This window comes from Bacillus rossius, chromosome 5 (genome assembly GCF_032445375.1).
Source record: "Bacillus rossius redtenbacheri isolate Brsri chromosome 5, Brsri_v3, whole genome shotgun sequence".
Classification (NCBI taxonomy): Eukaryota; Metazoa; Arthropoda; class Insecta; order Phasmatodea; family Bacillidae; genus Bacillus; species Bacillus rossius.
The window spans coordinates 51,493,161-51,510,986 of NC_086333.1; the positions used below are offsets into that span (position 1 = coordinate 51,493,161).

Here is a 17,826-nt window from a genome sequence, read left to right on the forward strand (position 1 = left end):
ACAAATTATCCTTGTAATTTGTAAAAGGGCTTGATAGCACGCAGCGGTAGAGCACGCGCTGGTTAATAACAAGGGACGCGGTAGTAATTTCGTCACAGGAATTCATCTTACTTTTTAATAACATTATAATACAATAATATTTTATAATAATGTTGAATTAGCTCAATAAGGTTAAGGTTTGTTTGTAGGAAAACTATTTACAGGCTGATTTCAGACGTTTGAGCAAAAACAAATATACAAACATGTATTTAGTGATATAATATGTATATTTTAATGTTTCGGGTTACTATTTTAGTAATGCCATAGAAGTATAAGTGTGCGGAAACTCTAAAGTGTTAACAGTTTAATGAGATGTATCAATATGAAAAGTTTTTTTAATAAAATTCCTTTTTGAAGAGTTTATTTGCATCATACACAACATGAGAACACATGAATTCGCTCGTTACCGAGGTCAGATGTTTACATATATATCACTGACAACTACTGAAAGACTCGCTCACATAGATTTTTTTAAAATCATATCCTATTACCTGACTCATGCGTAGTTGCATTAGATATGTAAAACATTATCTCAGAGCATGGATGGGTAGAGACTGGAAAAATTCGCGCTTTCGATGACCTCTAGGATAGACTCCACAACCCTTCTACATACTCAGGCAAATGCCACTTGCTCATTGGCTATTCATTCGTGACACTTGTCAACTGGGATGCTTGCGATCCGATACTTTTTTTTTTGTTGAAGGTTTCCCATTGGCTGAAAGTCCTTCAGATAAACTGTAAGCCAATCACAGAAGCAATATATAACTGTACAGTTCTATGGATTCTAGCATATCGTGAAATGAATCCGCGAATTTTTCTATGGATGGGTGTTCATCCAGGACCGTTGATGTAGTCGGCGTGAAGACGCGGTACGTGCTGTAAGTTGAGAAGCAGATGTTGATGTTGTTTTTGTTGTTGTTGCGGGGGCGCAGACGGGCAACCGGCGGAACGGCGTGTCTTGCGCCAACTGCAACACCACCAGCACCACGCTGTGGAGGCGCAACAACAACGGCGAGCCCGTCTGCAACGCCTGCGGCCTCTACTTCAAGCTGCACAACGTGAGTGCAAAACAAACGCTACATACTACATATACATTTTTTTATAAATGGAACAGAAATATTCATGTAAAATTTGTGAAATTTGTACGTTCACACGAAAACAACTTTAGGGAAACAAAATAGTTTTCGTGGTATTACCGGGGTTTGGATTCTTTCCCAGGAATTTACGCTTTGTCCCCGTACCTATAATAGTTTAAGTTATTTTTAAACCATTCCCGAATAGCTTTCCAGATTTAACTGCGCATATTAATAGGTATAATAGGACAAAATAAAGTCCAACTACCAAAAATTCTACTATCTATTCCATGGTTTGAATATAATCATGCTTAAATAAAACATAAATAAAAAAAATTACGCGCCAATTTTCGTAAGAAATATTTAGTATTGTCTTGAAAAACGTATTTCATATATGCATAATTAACCATAGATATCTATTGTACGAAGTTAAAATTTTTGTTGTAGCATTACAAACAATTTATAGGCAACTGGTTTCCAAATGAATATTATGTAGTAGTACACAACAATTTTTTCTGTGCAGTGTGGTAGTTTGCACGTCTACAAAAAAGCCTTTGAACTCGGGGTTACCGAGTCATACTCTCCAATAATCAGTATTCGTACATCTGCAATTTTTTTTTTTACTTTTGTTGGAGCAAAATTTTATTTAAGTTAGGTGTTTTTTTTACAAAAAAAAATATTTTTCTCCAAAATTATTTTTAAATTTTTTTTCCGGTGATCTAAATTAAATTAAAATGTTGATAAGTAGGACCTGGATATTAGCGGTTGCAGTGACCTCTAGCATAGTCTCCACAGTCCTCTGCATACTTGAGTGAATATGCCCCTCATCTTGGGCTGCTGACTCGAGAGTTCTGTGGACTAGGTTGCCCCGTGATTCGACACTTCTTTGGCCCGGAGTATTCCAGGTAAACCGTTTGCCAATGGCAGAAGAGGCACAAATATACAGGTATTTTGTTTTAACCTATCGCGAAATGAATCCGCGAATTTTTCCGGTATCTATTTATTAGTATCCTTACCTACGTTTCTTCTGATATTTTGTGTTTTTGCACACGACGTTTAATAAAAACATAATAAAACCGTATTCAAAATGTTTCGTATAAAAACGTACTTCTTCTAATCAAGTCCCTATTTGATGGGTTTTTTCTGAACTTAAAGGGAAATTTGTATGTCAGTTGTAGCATGTAGGCTACTGCAAGCACGAAATCATGTGGTATTAAGTTTTGAATTAACCGCTCGCACGTAGCCTTAGTCTTCAAACTTTATTTTTTGTGTCTTTTGACTCCACGAGGTACAGAAGAACGCGCACGCAAGCTGCGCGGTAAAATATTTCTGTGTCAGGCACTGAACGACCAATTCGAAAACACAACTGGCTAATTCTGCTTATTGGCAGACGCATCTGACACGTCTTACAGGCTATGGATAGAGACCGGAAAACTTCGCGGTTTCTCCCGCGATATGCCACAATTCAAATAGGGGTAGGTCGGGTGAAGTGGCCACCCTAAAGCTTGAATGACTGCCTATTGGATAAATATCAACATTTTTTACATTACTTTATTAATGAATTCACTCAAAATAATGTAGTTTTGAAATTGCATTCTTGTTTTGACTTATGTCAGAACGTTTTATATTATTATTAATTTTAAAGCCGAAATGGTAAATTGACCACTTTACCTACCTATGTTGGGTAAAATGGCCTACGTAAACCCACAAAGCGGGGAAAGTGGCATAGTATCTATAAAATATAATTATTGCTATATTAATTCAAGTTTTATTTAAATTTGACTCAAAAAATAATCAAATTCGACAAAGGGACTCAAAGTTCTATTTATTCATTATTTTTCATTGTTCATTAATCACACACAAACATATTCTTATGAACAAAATTCACAAATAAAGTCATCATCATCGTCATCACAACCCGAGCATGCTTCATGAGCCCATCGTTTACACATAGAACACTTTATCCAGCCATCTTAATGTATTAACTTAAACCAAACTTCCCCGCAGTAAAGGCATTCAGGTTCGTCATCCATATCATCATAAGTTATGGCGTGTTTCTTAATTTTAGTTTTGGATTTTTTGACAGTTTTTGTGGGAAAAGTAGTAGGTTTAGGTGCCCTCATTTTGTGCTTTCTTTTGTTCCCGTTGTTTCTTTTCTTCTTGCAAATATTTTTTATGTGGACTGCTCCTCTTTCTGTTTATTTATTTTTTTGTTTTGTTTTAGGCTATGCCTTGGTAATGGAAAACAAGTCTTTAGTCGTAACTGCGAATGGCATGCTTGGTTATGGATCTGATATTCGCGGCGTTAATGTGCTTGCGAACTGCAAAAAAAACGCTTTGCGCTCAGGAGTCGCCATTTTGCGTAGGTGGCGCTACAAGCGAGAAAACAACAAAGCAGTACTCGTGCATGCGCTTATCTAAAACTGAGTTATTCTTTAATTATGGCCTTGAACCAACACACTACAACACTTACAGTTGATACTATTTAAATGTAGAACAGGGACATTCTTTTATGGATGTATTTTACTGTCTCAATTGCGATAAAAAAATAATAAAATCACGTGCAAGTATTTAATTTTATCCGCTAAAATAACTTCCAAGTAAATATCTCGTGGGAAAATTGGTTACCCGAGAGCTAAATGCAAGAGAGCTAACGAAATAAATTTACAGGAAGGTTCCTTTAATTAACAGTAGGGACAGGGCAACCGGCGCGTGGGCACCGAGTCATAACGTCCTTTCGACATCCACGTCATTAGAGACCGTGTCGTGTTTATCGCGCGGCTCAGCCTTGTCTGGCGGCATTAAAAAACTCGGTGACTCACCGCAAACACGCTCTAATGGCTTCAATCTGCACGTGATCAATATTGGTTGCCGACAGATTATCGATCACCACCTGGTAGCGTCACCGTCTCCCCTTTGGCCATGCTAAAGAAGCGGGCAGCGGAGTTCCTTCTCAGTGCTTGGCCAAGAGTATTGGAGGGGGGGGAGGGAAATCAGTTTTTTTATGTTCTACACACTGTTAAAAATATTTCACGCGATTTTACTGGTTTTTAATTACCCAAGGGATCTTCGTAAATTAACGGATGTCTTCGTAATTTCACAGGAACACAGTTTGCTGATCTTGAACATGCACTATTAACAATGTTTCACCTCCAGATTACGAAGAAAGCTGGTTACACATTATCCAGGTATCTTCGTAAATTTACGGCTATCTTCGTAAGTTTACGGCAACTGAGTTCGCTTACTTTGGAAGTGAATCCAAAAGAATATTCTTGGCGTATTAACACAACTTTCGAAAACTGGTTACGTCTACAGTAGGAACACTCTTCCTTTGTCCACCTTTGTTTAGAACGAAATATGCGACTTGGAAGTCGAAATACGGCGTAGTTTCCACGAAGATGAAGTTATTTGAAATTATGCAGATGTCTTCGCTTATTTGAGTTAAATTCTTCGTTGAAAAATCTGTAAATTTACTGTAATTTCTAACAGTGTGAGCTCACGAGAAAATAAATTTGGTTTCTAAATCTTAAAATAAATTTCTTAAGCCTAAAAGTTAAACTACCTTCTTCATTCTACGTGCTGTTTATTGTGTTTACAACGGAAGAAATAACTTGGCAGTGAGTCCGACGTAGTTACCACGACGATAAAATTAACTGGATGTACAAATAACTCTTCGTTGTTTGAGATGCAGTATTCATTGAAAAGTCCGTAAATGACATGTAATTTGTAACGGTGCAGTATCTCAAATTCATCAAATAGATTAACTAGTTCCTTGGTAGCTGAATTTAAGGGGCAGATATAGAAACAAGAGTATTTTATTTTAGATTATAAAGTTGTAAGACCATATAAATTTATTTATTAGCATTTATTAAGGCAGAGAGCACACATTAATGTACATTCTGATAGTTTGTTACAGTTACAGACATTAATCGAATTTGAATCAAATTCGAAACGCCCATTGATTTCACATGCGAAACATTTGAACCCAATCTTAGTCAACTTCCGGTATTCAATTTAATAATGTAAAATACCTTAACGCGTCGAATTTTCAATGATAAACCATAATTATTTTTATAACATAAAACTGTTGGCATCTTGCTTGGAACTCTCCGCCTTTATTGTTGTTCCCTCTTAAATCAATTAAAACTTGGGTCTTCCTAGACTAACTTCAAACAGACCTTCGTAGTTTGTACCTTGGTGCTTACTACATTGTGTAGTTTGAGGTTTCTACCACACGAGGTCATTATTTATATTTCATCTAAACACTATTAAAGTAGTCAAAATTATGATGGCTTGATTTTCACAAAAACAAACGTTTTGAATAATTACCTATCAAACTTCCATTTATAATGTTTTTGTGCAGTATTGGTAAAAATATATAAATTAGTGTACTACAGAGTTGAAGAATTTTAGTTTTAAAGGTAATGACTGCCTATTTCATGACATAGTTATGATTTATACAAACATTTTGCCTAGCCTTTCGAAATCCTCAAAATTTTGAGAATTTGAAAGCCTACATTTTTCTGAGAGAAATTAATACATCATCATGATGTGAACATGGATAATGTCGTTAAAAATAATTTTCAGTTCTGTGATATAGTCTCCTTATATGTATCGCACAAAAAAATATATAAAAACATAACTCTGGCTAGCTATGCAAGAAGTATACAATATATTATATACCTTATTTATTTTGTGAAGGCACTCAAAAAAATCCACAATTTTAAACGTGTTTAAAATAATATAAAACAATTACCAGATACGGCGTTATTTATATTTTGACACCGTTGACACGTCGTACGTTTATGACAATAACATAATAAATCTGACAATTTTTTCCCCGATCTTTTCCATCTACAGTTCACGCTTTTGATTAATCGTTTCAATATTATTGTCACTTTTATTTTCACATACTTGATGATACGCTCAGTTCAGCATTACCTACACACTTTCTAGATCATTCGCACGAAACAAAACACGTAAAAATTTATTTGAAAAGGCTTGTTTAAAAAGCTGTTTTACATTGACTTTTAGTATGCACGTGTGTAATGTAGGTAATAAGCAATATTGCATGCGCTGGAGTGTTATTTTCTCTTGATCGTAGTTTTTCCACGTATAGTAAACACAGAAGGGAATTTTCGGCCTTTAAAAACACGCCATACGCACAAAAGCACTGCCCTTTGCTACGTCGAGGTATCACCGCTGAATTCCCCGTGCTTGCTTCGTCGGCGTGGACTGTCGCGCACCGCGGGACGGACTGCAGGGCAAAATCATCATCCTTCTGATATGCTGCGAGCTCGTTTTATCGAAATTTTCTCTAATATCTGTGCGGTTTGACGAACACCTGCAGATAGCCACAATCAACCCACCTGCTTGGCAACCGCCAGATACTGGAAGCAGGTATGGTATCCGTAATCAAGTTCCTATTTGTTAAGATAGGATATCGGATGACGAGCTACTGCGTCTGATACGTGACAGTTGATTTTAACACACTTAGGGAGCCCGCCTACCACGCGGGGTGCACCAGCTTCAGATATCACCGCGCAATTTGAAAACTGCTCAAAATATCCGAAAGGAGTCTGTTTACAAAAAATATTTAAGTATACGCTGCAAGCGGATAAGAAGTTTTGTATCTTTTTTTTTTTCCAGTTTTTAATTTTTTTTACAGAATATATAGTTGCGAACGCAGACAGGACAACGACGTGCGCTATGTTCGTAGCTGGCTGGCAGCCACACTCGGCCACTGAAGTCACGAGCCGTCCACTGACGTAATAAGGCATGCCACGCGTGCCTGGCCGGATTACAATGATCCTCGCTGTCCCCCTCCCCCCTTCACTTCCCATCGCACCGTCACGCTACTGGTTACTGTCAAGGACCCTTTTTAGCGGCCTGGGAATTCTGCGGGTTTCCCCGAGGCCGCCGCATGGAGTGGCGCGAATAAACACCGCCTTTCTGGACTTTTCGGGCATCGGGTCGGCCCAAGGTGATGCGACACTTCCAACCGCTCAGTCGGTTCCAGACAGTCTGACAAGAGTATAAAAGCAGAGACGCCGGCCTCCACGAGAATACCGAGTGAAGAGCGACGAGCGGAGCAGCGGAGAGAGTCTCCCCCACGGGTGATACCTGCGAGAAGAGAAGGCCTGGTGAGCCAGTCGGGTGCGACGAGCGATAATTGGGGACTGTACTGCGTCGTAATGTGGGTTAGTGTGTGAATTAAGCGCAAAAAGGCGGACAGAAGAGCGAGCCGTTGACAGTTTATATGCTACAGAAACTTTGAAAAGCACACGTGGTTTTTGCAAAAGGTTGATTAAACATTCATCGGAATCCAACTGTATATTCTGTGACACAGCATTAGAAAATATTTCCAGTGCAAAAATGACATGAAATACATCACTGTACTTTTAATTAAATCTAAAATTCTCCTCTGCGTGAAAAATGTGGTGTACCAATTAATCGACCTGATAGAATAAAATTACATGTCAAGACATGTAAATGATTCATTTCGTACTCGAAGAAGACTTTATGTGTCGATAAACGCTAGTGATTTGTGTTCTTGTGCTTGTAGTATAAATTATGTAATAAATATTTTTTTGTACTTTTGTTGTTTTATTTCTCAAGCCTGTCATTTTTATGTAATTTAAATTAAACACATTTTCCGTACTATCAAGGATCGAACCAAGCACTTTTTGTGATAGAATCAATCAGTAAATTTACAAGTAATCTTCTTGGTTAATTTTAAAATTTTTTTCCCGAATTTCCAGCTTAAAATGTACAGAATTTCAAGATGATGGCCTAGACGGCCGACAAGATGGTGGATGTCACAGTAATAAATGATTCCTGCAAAAATTCCTGCGGACAAAAATTAAACTAATATGGCGGAAACGCAATCTGTAAAATGTTGTATATGCTAGCGCTCCTGGTATAGATTACTTAAAAAAAGATGGAGGCGACGCCCTCTAGAAGGCGATGTGTGTTAATTAGCGCCCCTGGTAGCAATTATTGGGAAAAAAATATGGCTGTTTGGTATCAAACAGGTGATGCTATTATTCCTTCAAATTAAAAAAAAATATAGAAGTCCGAATGTATGTTATTGTGTAAAACTTAATTAATTCTCAATCTGGTAAATATCTCGATGGCCATGTATGTTTTCCAACCCAGAAGTACGAGCTGACATGGTTCAAATCACAGCACTTCCAATGCATTTTGTTAGTTAAAAAAATATTGTGTCTATAAGGACCATAACAACATTAGCAGGTAATGGAACATTGACCTTGTGTGCATGAGGCAGAGCAATGCTGGTGCTCTCTAGGAACAAACATAAGAAACAAAGATGATGAAATCCAAGATGGCGGTCTCCAGCAGAATGGAAAAAAAATTCAAGATCTCAGCCGTGAACAACATCCAAGATGGTGGCCTCCAGCAGCCAAAAATACTGAGAAATCAGATCCCAGATGGCGGACATGGTTATTAGAATTCTAGAAGGCTGCCGTAACGAAAACTGCAATGTTCGGGGTTTGGGGTGCTCGATGACAAAATTGCGTAATTCAAGATGGCGGAAAGTACTAGAAAACCAAAGGGCGGAATTCAAAATGGCGCCCGGGGTAAAGGTCAAGGTTATCCAAGATGGCTACCGTGGTGTCAGGGGTGGTCGGTCATTGACCCCACCTCATATCTCACATTGCACCCTGTCTAAAAGTGTATTTGCAATGTGAGAACAAATGAATTTGCTCGTTACCGAAGGTGGATGTTACAAATCTCTGGCGAGTACTGAAAGACTCCATCACATGTTTTTTTTTTTCCCCGATCTGTGAAATGTAATAATTATGACCACTTTAATGATCATGATTATGAACACTTGTGTGATCATTATTATGAACACCGCTGTTAGATTATATTGAAACGAAACATAAAATGCAATAGAAATATCGTAGTAAATTTATAGGAAGATTCTTCAAATAATTTAAATGACAGTAAAAGGAAGTAACCAGATTCTGTGTTTGATACTGAGCTTATAGGGAGAGAAAGGAACCGGAATACAACATATTGGTTTCAACAGTTATTCAGACCATAACCATTTAATATTGAAAATTTTCCTTCGTTAAGGAAGAGATCACACATTAATATATTTTTTTCCCAAAGCCATGTTGTAGTTTCTTTTGCTAGTAAAATTACAGGTCTACTCATTCATATAAATCAATTACATACTGAAAACAATTATTTCATAGGGGAACCTATAAGTAGTAGCCAGTCACTATTAACGTCAATTTTTTTCTATGCTTAATCGAAGACCAATTTTCAAAATTTAGGGCTACGATATTAAAATCGCACGAAAATAATTAAAAACAAAATGGCGTGTTTCGGGCTCTTGAAATCTCATATTTCATTAATTTATTTCAATGACTTGAAAAATTGTTGAAACCCGATGGCGTCTTTGGGCTTCTGAAATCTCATTTCTACATTTCTTTAAGCTGTTTTTAATGGCCTAAAAAAGGTTTGAAACCAAGATGGCGTCTTTCCTTTAATCTCATCTCTACATTTCATTAGCTATTTTCAATGGGAAGCCTTCTTTTCACAGACGGTTGTTTTTGTTCATTGTAATTCATGATAACTAATGGTCAATTAGGTTAGGTTAGCTACAGTATAAATACTTTAAAACATTGTGAACGGTTGATTTGGTTAGGATAGCTACATTAAAGATACTGTGAAATCAAAAATCAAAAAAGCAAGCATGAACTTCTGGGAACTTCGGGTGTGGCTCTCTCGTCTGTGAAATGAATGCTTCTCATATTCAATGGTCTGAAAAAGGTTTGAAACCAATATGGCGTCTTGTGGCTCCTGAAACCTCATCTCCACATTTCACCTGTGTGTTTTATCCGAGCCTCGTGCGGCGTCTGACTTGGTTTGTGCCCCGCAGGTGAACCGACCGCTGAGCATGAAGAAGGACGGCATCCAGACGCGGAAGCGGAAGCCCAAGAACCCGTCCATGCCTTCGTCGGGCGGCAGCCCTCTGGGCGGAGGAGGCAAGTCGCAAGGCAAGCTTACCCTGCTCACTGTGGGAAGCCTAAATACAACGGTTCACCGAACTCCGATCAGTCTCCGAACATATCCGAAATTTGCTCGTGGAACTTCACGGTCGGAGTAAAAAAAAAAAACAGAGTATTTCTTAATGTCTCGGCCTAAACCAATAAACATTTCATTTTGCTTATGATACCCACACGAACGAAAAATTAACCTACAAAGAAGGGGGGGACGTACGACGTACACGGTAATTTGTTTTTTTATTCGGTTTGAACACGTTCTGGAATACGGCCCGCGAGTTGGGTTACGGTTGTATCCCAACCAGGCAGAGCTTATTCGCTACCTTAATCGAACATCGTAATACCGTCCTAATTGGAAAATGTGATTTATTCTCCCACGATATACATAAATACGCTTGAAGCTGATCTCGGTGGTGCAGTACGATGCACACCGGCTTTCTGAGTAAGGGGCTCTGGGTTCGACTCACGGTTAAAAATGGGTTTAAATTTGTATAGTCTCAATTCATCACACACACAAAAAAAAAATTTATCAAAGTCGATAAACAGCGCTAAGACAGTGTCATGTCTTTTACGGGATATTAACGTTTAGATCAATTAAAAATAAACATATGTAAGATTTAAACCGTAGTTTATACGGACAACATAAAAAGACCTGCCACATTCGCACAGTCGCGTCTGTGCCTACTATCTAATTATATACAACAAAACTCGGTAATAAACAAAACCAGTGCAGCAAATAAGTTTGCAAAGTTTGAACGTATTATTTATCTATATCCCATAATTATACAGTGCATAAGCCCTAGGAAAACACAGCTACATCGTGAAAATTGTAAACGTCGACACATGCAGCGGCGGCCTAGGAGTTGTAAATATGGAGGGTAGCGGCATTTCCGTAAAACTATAGATAAGTGGGAAAATGGTATTTCTGAATTCAATGTTACAACCATTATAATTATTGTATTATTTTTCGATATTTTAAGTTTTTTACCTCACCATTTCCCTGGACTTTAATGCCCTCAAACACATTTAGTATTTCAGAATCCACTAGGAATTTCGAATCTTGTTTTCTGGGGGAAATCAAAGAAAATTATAAAAAAAGTTCCTTCTTACATATATATTTTTCAATGGAAAGGTCGTGACTCTCTTGAATTACCTTATCAAATTATCCAAGTGCCTGCAAATTCACAATGGACAAGGGGTAAAAATATCTAAATTTTGTAAAAAAAAATGCGCTTCTCAGTAAACTAAATTATAGAAGGCAACATTTTTGAGTTATCAGAGCTAACTTCATGTAGAAGGCATACGGGTTTAGTAATAAGCCAACAATTTCCATATAATCAACACAAACACTGCAACATTTCCACACAAAATGTAAATCAAATCTATGTGCCCTGCTTTAACGCATCGTATGCTTGAGGTATTTCAAAACCATCAGGGTTTTCCTCTCCAAGAAAATAAATAAATTCGGCCTTTTCCTTTTCTTGACTGTGGATAGCAATAGGCTTTCACAAACACGCCCTTACCTGTGTCGCTATCCACACATCATTGTAATTCCTGAAAGATGAAAACTTTACTTTTTTTTAAGCGTCTTGTTTCCCAAGTCCTTGACAAAGCGAAATCCTAAACTTACTTCAAATAAATTCAAATAAATTAATAACGACTTGGTCCGCGAAAACTCTTTCAACATAGCTTATTCCATTATCAGTGGCTGTTTGTTTACCTTCTGTGTCCCACAGTTGAAAGTGGCGCTTCAACCGGCCGTTACTCGAACTTCTTGGCTCCGTCCCATTGAAAGTCATCCATTAAATTGCAAGTACAAAACATCTCGAAAAAAAGGAGCTCTACACGTGTGGGAGAAAAAACAATACAAAGCAAATTGTGCCCGCCTACGGGCTAGACTAATACGGTGGTAACATATTTACTGCTACTCATTTATAAGCCGACTGCATTTAATTGCATCTAATTTAGATTATTTAGTGGTTGCCCATTTATATAGGTATAAGAAAGATACTGTAGCAAATACATACAAATTGAAACCACCTTCAGTTCCGTGTCAGTAAATAATTCGTATCCATATGAATTCAACTATCTAAATTTTTTTCTCCTTCACATACTTAGTTAATGTCTAACTAGAAACAAAACGCAACTATGTAACACATTAAAAGTAGGATTAAAGTTGTAGGTTTAAAAATTATAAGACCTGTAATTGGTAATACTATACATAGTATAAATGTATAAAACGGTTTAAAGTAACAAATATTTTATTTAAGATAGCTTGCCAAACTGAAAACAATGAAGTGTAAATTCAACCCCGGTATTTAGTTTGATCGGATATTTTGTTGCCTAAATAAATACTTATACCTATCTTCGTTTTAGTTTTATATTTGGTTCCATAAATAATTACGTTGTTTGCCATATCAATATGGATTACCATTACTTGTTTTGGCATTATAACAAAAAAAGTGTTTGGCATTAATAAAATGATCGTTCAGTTGACTCAATACTTGCTCTCAGTGCACAGATTTTGCAGTGTGACTGAGGGACCCGTTTAGTCATGGGTGTATTTGTGTTAGTGAGGCGGGGTTATAAGTGCGACGCTCGCTGGTGCTTCTAGCACATCATCGCCTCTAAGCGCAGGGTTCTGAACTGACGCGCAGTCTTCTTGTCGTGCATAGGGCAACTATAAGATTCTAGCGGTAACCATAAATAAATGAAGATAAATGTGTAATGCAAGTCCCTTGAGTGATTTAAAGAATCTGTACCATGTGATTCGCGCCTCAAGGTATTCTGAAACACGCGTGCTAGCCATTTTCATTCATCTGAAACTACAGTTAAAAAACAACATACCAAAACAGAGCTTCTCATCCGTCCTCAGCGTATTTTTAATGATATTTGTAAACAGACCCCAGTCGAATATCTTGATAAGTTTTCAAATAGCGTGGTTTTCTTTTCTGAAGCTCAGCGCCCCGTAAATGTGTGTGCCCAAGTAGGCGGGGCCCTTAACAAGTTATGATTAATTAATAATCTTCACCACACGTTTAATTATTTTTTTTATAAGCAATACGAATCTCTACGGGTAAACGTGATACTGTATTGATAATATTATTACAAATACTTATAATTTTATATACTCTGCCTTATTCAAAAATTTCAAGAATTTACAAGTTTTGTTATTTATTGTTCGGTATGAAAAATCAACGCTAAATAACTATCTACGAAAAAAATGCATTGATATCGCGAGTTACCGATGCGTTTCATTCGATACTTCTATAAGTACGATACTGTTGGTTTTTTTTTCCCCTGCGAGATTACTCGTGAGTGAAGTATCGATACTTTTCATACGATACCGTGTTCTTACCGGACATACGCGAGCGCGCGACCTCTGGCCCAGCAATCACGTAGGCCACGCCGAAGGTGCTATCAACCCACAGCTCTCTCGTACCGTTAAAACAAATAATAACACGTCGCCAGGCGCAGAAGGTGATGGGAGAGAAAAAAAAATGTTGTACCTAAGTACTACGTTCGGCGTGGGCTGAGAGCGACAACAGTCTAAGTACCTACTCTGTACCTGGTGAGATTACGCGAACGAAATACACCTAAGAGCGCCTAATGTAAAATTTGAGGTAGGTGATACTTTGTCCAGAACATGTAACAATGTTGCTTGGAACTGAGTTAAAAATAAATAAATTAATTAAATGTGATATGATTACCAGTGCAGCCAAGATTTCACTGAACCACGATCAGTCCCTAACACATTCCAAGTTCGCCGCTCGCTTGTGAAACTTTGCGGTCGGACTGAAAGCCACAACACTTTCAGTACCCTCCTAGAACAACAAAAATAAAAGCAGACATCATTTAGAAAGATTATCTTAAAATGCTTTTGAACGCTGTAATTTATAAAAAAAAAATCTTAATTTTTTTTCCCAAAAAAGTTATAACGATTTCAATTGAATCAGTGAATTTGATACAGCTTACGCCAGTAAATGGATTGCTCTGTGATTTCTCAGAGAGAAGGTGCCACTTATTTAGCTCGCAGTGACATCCACTACCACACGCCTGAATTCCTAATGAATTTCACTCTTCTTTTTTCAGCCAGCAAAAATCCTTGATAATCATTTTTAGTTACTATAATTTCAGATATTTAAAAACAATGATTCAAATTTAGAGTGAAGTTCCCGAATGTGAAACATTCTTTTAAAAATATATATTTGTATAAGTATACCATTATGGTAAAATGCTAATCTGATGATGGCGACTGCAATATCGATCGAAACGTCGGAGACTATGTCTTTCAAAATTGACGTGGAAAAATAAATGACGTCAGTTCAGACTATGGCATGGAAATATTGCAAACTTTTTTTTTAAATATATACAATATTTGTTAAATATTATTTTGCATTATAGCTACCTTGCAAGGTGATTGAACGTTAAACGCTTGACTCTCATTTAAAGAGGACCTGGTTTCAAATTACATTTTATCCAACCTTGATATCTGTTCTTCTTGGCTTACCAGAAAAACTTCAGGTAAGTATTGGGGTTGGTTTCTAAAAATTATGCCGTGGGACCAGTGGCGAATACTGTCTTTTTTTCCTCGGTTGTGGGTATGGGGTTAGAGGGGAGATATAAAAGAAAAATTTTGAACACGTGTATTAAATAAATATTGACATAAACACACAGACAGTAGTTGCCGCAGGCGACGCGTCTTCTCACGCAGTTGAAATTTCAGGTTTCGTAACAGCTTACCTTCACTGATAGTTTGATATTTTTCTAACTTCGGTGGAAAAAAAGGGAGGGGGGATATGTCTTCTATATCCTCTTCCCCTTTCTATGCGTCCGCTACTGCATTTGACCGTTTTCTTCCTCAATTCCCTGACCTGTAAAAAATTATGACCTCATTGTCGATGAGACGTAAAACGAAAATTAAAAATAAATAAATAAATTTATATAAAAAAAAAAACTTTTTACGTGAAAATAAGAGAGCGCTGGCAAAGCGAAAGAGAAAATTAAAAAGAAGAGGTAGATATTGTTTCTTCAGCCGTTCTTCCACTGCGCGATGGAGGCGGCCGACCTTACCCCGGCAGCCTCACTGTTTGTTCTACAGAGATAACGGCGCCTTATCAATCATGTCTTGTTCGACAGCCACCGCTATCCCCCTCCCCCCCTCACCCGACACTTTGACTCGCCCGGTAAGCGCCGAGTCTTGGGTGATATCAAAGTTCAAATAGCTTCGTGGTGACGATCGGTTCGAACCCAACAAATCAACCGTTATCGAAACGAACTGTGTGCTTGTGCGTGCGGTTAAAACTCCACGGCAGGTTTGCGTTGGCTCTGTGGGAAAGGGTTGTATTTTTGCTGGGCCGGGTTTTTTTTTTTTTTTTTTTTTTCGGAGGGGATAGGACACAAAATCCAGCCACGCGAATTTAACTGCCACTGGAGTTGACATCGAGATAGCGCGCGGTGAGGGCCAACATTTCTGCTGCTTGCTGTCCTATATATATATATATATATACATATATATATATACATATACACACACACACACACCCACACACTAGCTGCAGTACTCGGCGTTACCCGGGCTGTACACAGGGTGATATATTGTCCGCGAGTTAAAGCAAAATTGATAGCGCCATATGACAGTGTGATAGACATAGAGAAATTACACACAATTACCGTTTGTATGTCTATGACCTATGATTTCCTGTTTACCCATGGAGACCGGTTGAACGGTTTAAAAGTTTGTGCGCTGCAGCGTCTTCTAGCGGCGAGTTACAAAAAAAAAGGATAGCGTAAAAACAGAGATTACGAAAAACAACTTCCATTACTCTTTCCTACCACTTAAATTAGTATTTTGACCCTCCTAGATGAAATTTTGCACACTTGACGTAAAAATGAGAACACTATTATCTACATCCGATTTTAACAAGAACTTAACTGAATACATGAGATATTGAAACATTACTTTTCGCCCGATCACCAAACCCTCCCTCCCTTGCACACTCATTTTCTTGCCCTTAAATAATTTGGTGCATTTCTTCATAAAATTTTGCACACTTGACGTTCAAATTAAGAAGAAAATTAATGTCTACATCTTATTTCGAAAAAAAGTCCCCTTCACCATGTGTTCAGCCTGGGCAACGCCGGGTACTTCAGTTTCTATATGAGAAATTATTGAAACCCTAAATCAGTTTTTATTATAAGACTAGCGACCCGCCCCGGCTTCGCACGGGTGCAGTGCTGATACTAAATATACTACAGAATGTCTTTATATACAACGTTCACAGCTTTTTGTCATTAGACAATACAAGCATGTTTTCTTTAGAGATTACTCTTGAAAGAACGATATATAATTGGCCATGTGAAAAACACTCAACGCTCAAATATAAGCCTGCAACGTTGAAAGTTTTACCCTGCGATTTATTAATGGTCATTGCAAAATATATCTTTACCGGAAATTGTAGGCGTTTAAATTGGAACGGTAAATCCGATGGTATCAGAGGAGTTCGGGGAATCAATACATCTTCTCCGGTACCACATCCGGTGAGTATTTTACACTCTATTATATACATTATATAGCCGCTATTAAGGTACTTAATTGGATAAGGACTAATGCTGTATTGCTTAAAATCGCTTCGTTAATAAGCTATTATTTCTCGTAAAAAGTAAAGGATAAAAAAATGGTTATTGTGTGTTATCCCTAAGAGATAGACATATAACATCGCGGACTTTTTGTAGACCTTTATAAGGTGTACAATACTGTAGTACATTATTTTGATCTATCTCGTAGGGTTCAGCCAGCGTTTGCAATGTAAGCGCAAAAAAAATGTGTTTATTTACGACATCACATTAGAAACCTCTAAAATTATCAGTGTTTCTATACTACATTATGTATGTATTATATATATGAACCTTCCTCTTGAATCATTCTATCTATTAAAAAAAAACGCATCAAAATCCGTTGCGTAGTTTTAAAGATCTAAGCATACATAGGGACAGGCAGACAGCGGGAAGCGACTTAGTTTTATACTATGTAGTGATATATCAAACTTCCAACTTCATACAATTAAAAAATATATATTTATAAAATATATTACTTTATTATTTAATTAGAATAGGGAAAGGGTTTCAATCTATGACAGAGTATTTAAGTTATTTTTTATAAATTATAGGAATATTATTACAAACTACGACACGGTAATTAAGTTATGTTCATAAATTAGTAAGTATCCAAATATTTTGATGTATAAATTTTTAATACGATAAATATTTCAAATTTTACTATTTGAGCCTTAAGTAAACAACTATTGCTATGCAACTATTATTCACTAACTTCGTTTTATGAGAAACCTTTTTAAAAAATGTCTAGTACCGAATTTCATTGAAAATTAATGCTAGAAGAGTTAACATAAGATGATTTTTTTTATTAAATTGGGGGAAATGTTCAAACTGTTGCTAACATCAAGTACTTTTCTAAAATAGAATTATCATAGGACATTTATTTTGTTGTGTAACATTTTTTGATGCGATGCATACCTACTTCACGAGCTAATTTCGAATTGATTATTCAAGGCCCAAGTAAAATGCTAGCTATTGAAAACCATGACATTTAATCGAAATCGGTTCCACGAAAGAAAAAATTAGAGCAAAACACTCAAGATACACATAATATTCACACT

The 17,826-nt window shown here is 37.1% G+C and overlaps 1 protein-coding gene across 1 annotated transcript in view; it reads left to right on the plus strand.

Annotated features, from left to right (window-relative positions):
• The window catches only part of LOC134532263 (homeotic protein female sterile-like), a 40,603-nt gene extending 28,661 nt beyond the window's left edge, over nt 1–11,942 (plus strand). The window contains exons 5-7 of the mRNA XM_063368683.1: nt 972–1,097; nt 10,027–10,144; nt 11,887–11,942. Coding sequence (XP_063224753.1) covers nt 972–1,097; nt 10,027–10,144; nt 11,887–11,942 — 300 coding nt within the window. The remainder of the gene's footprint in view (nt 1–971; nt 1,098–10,026; nt 10,145–11,886) is intronic.
• Nucleotides 11,943–17,826: the final 5,884 nt, after the last annotated feature.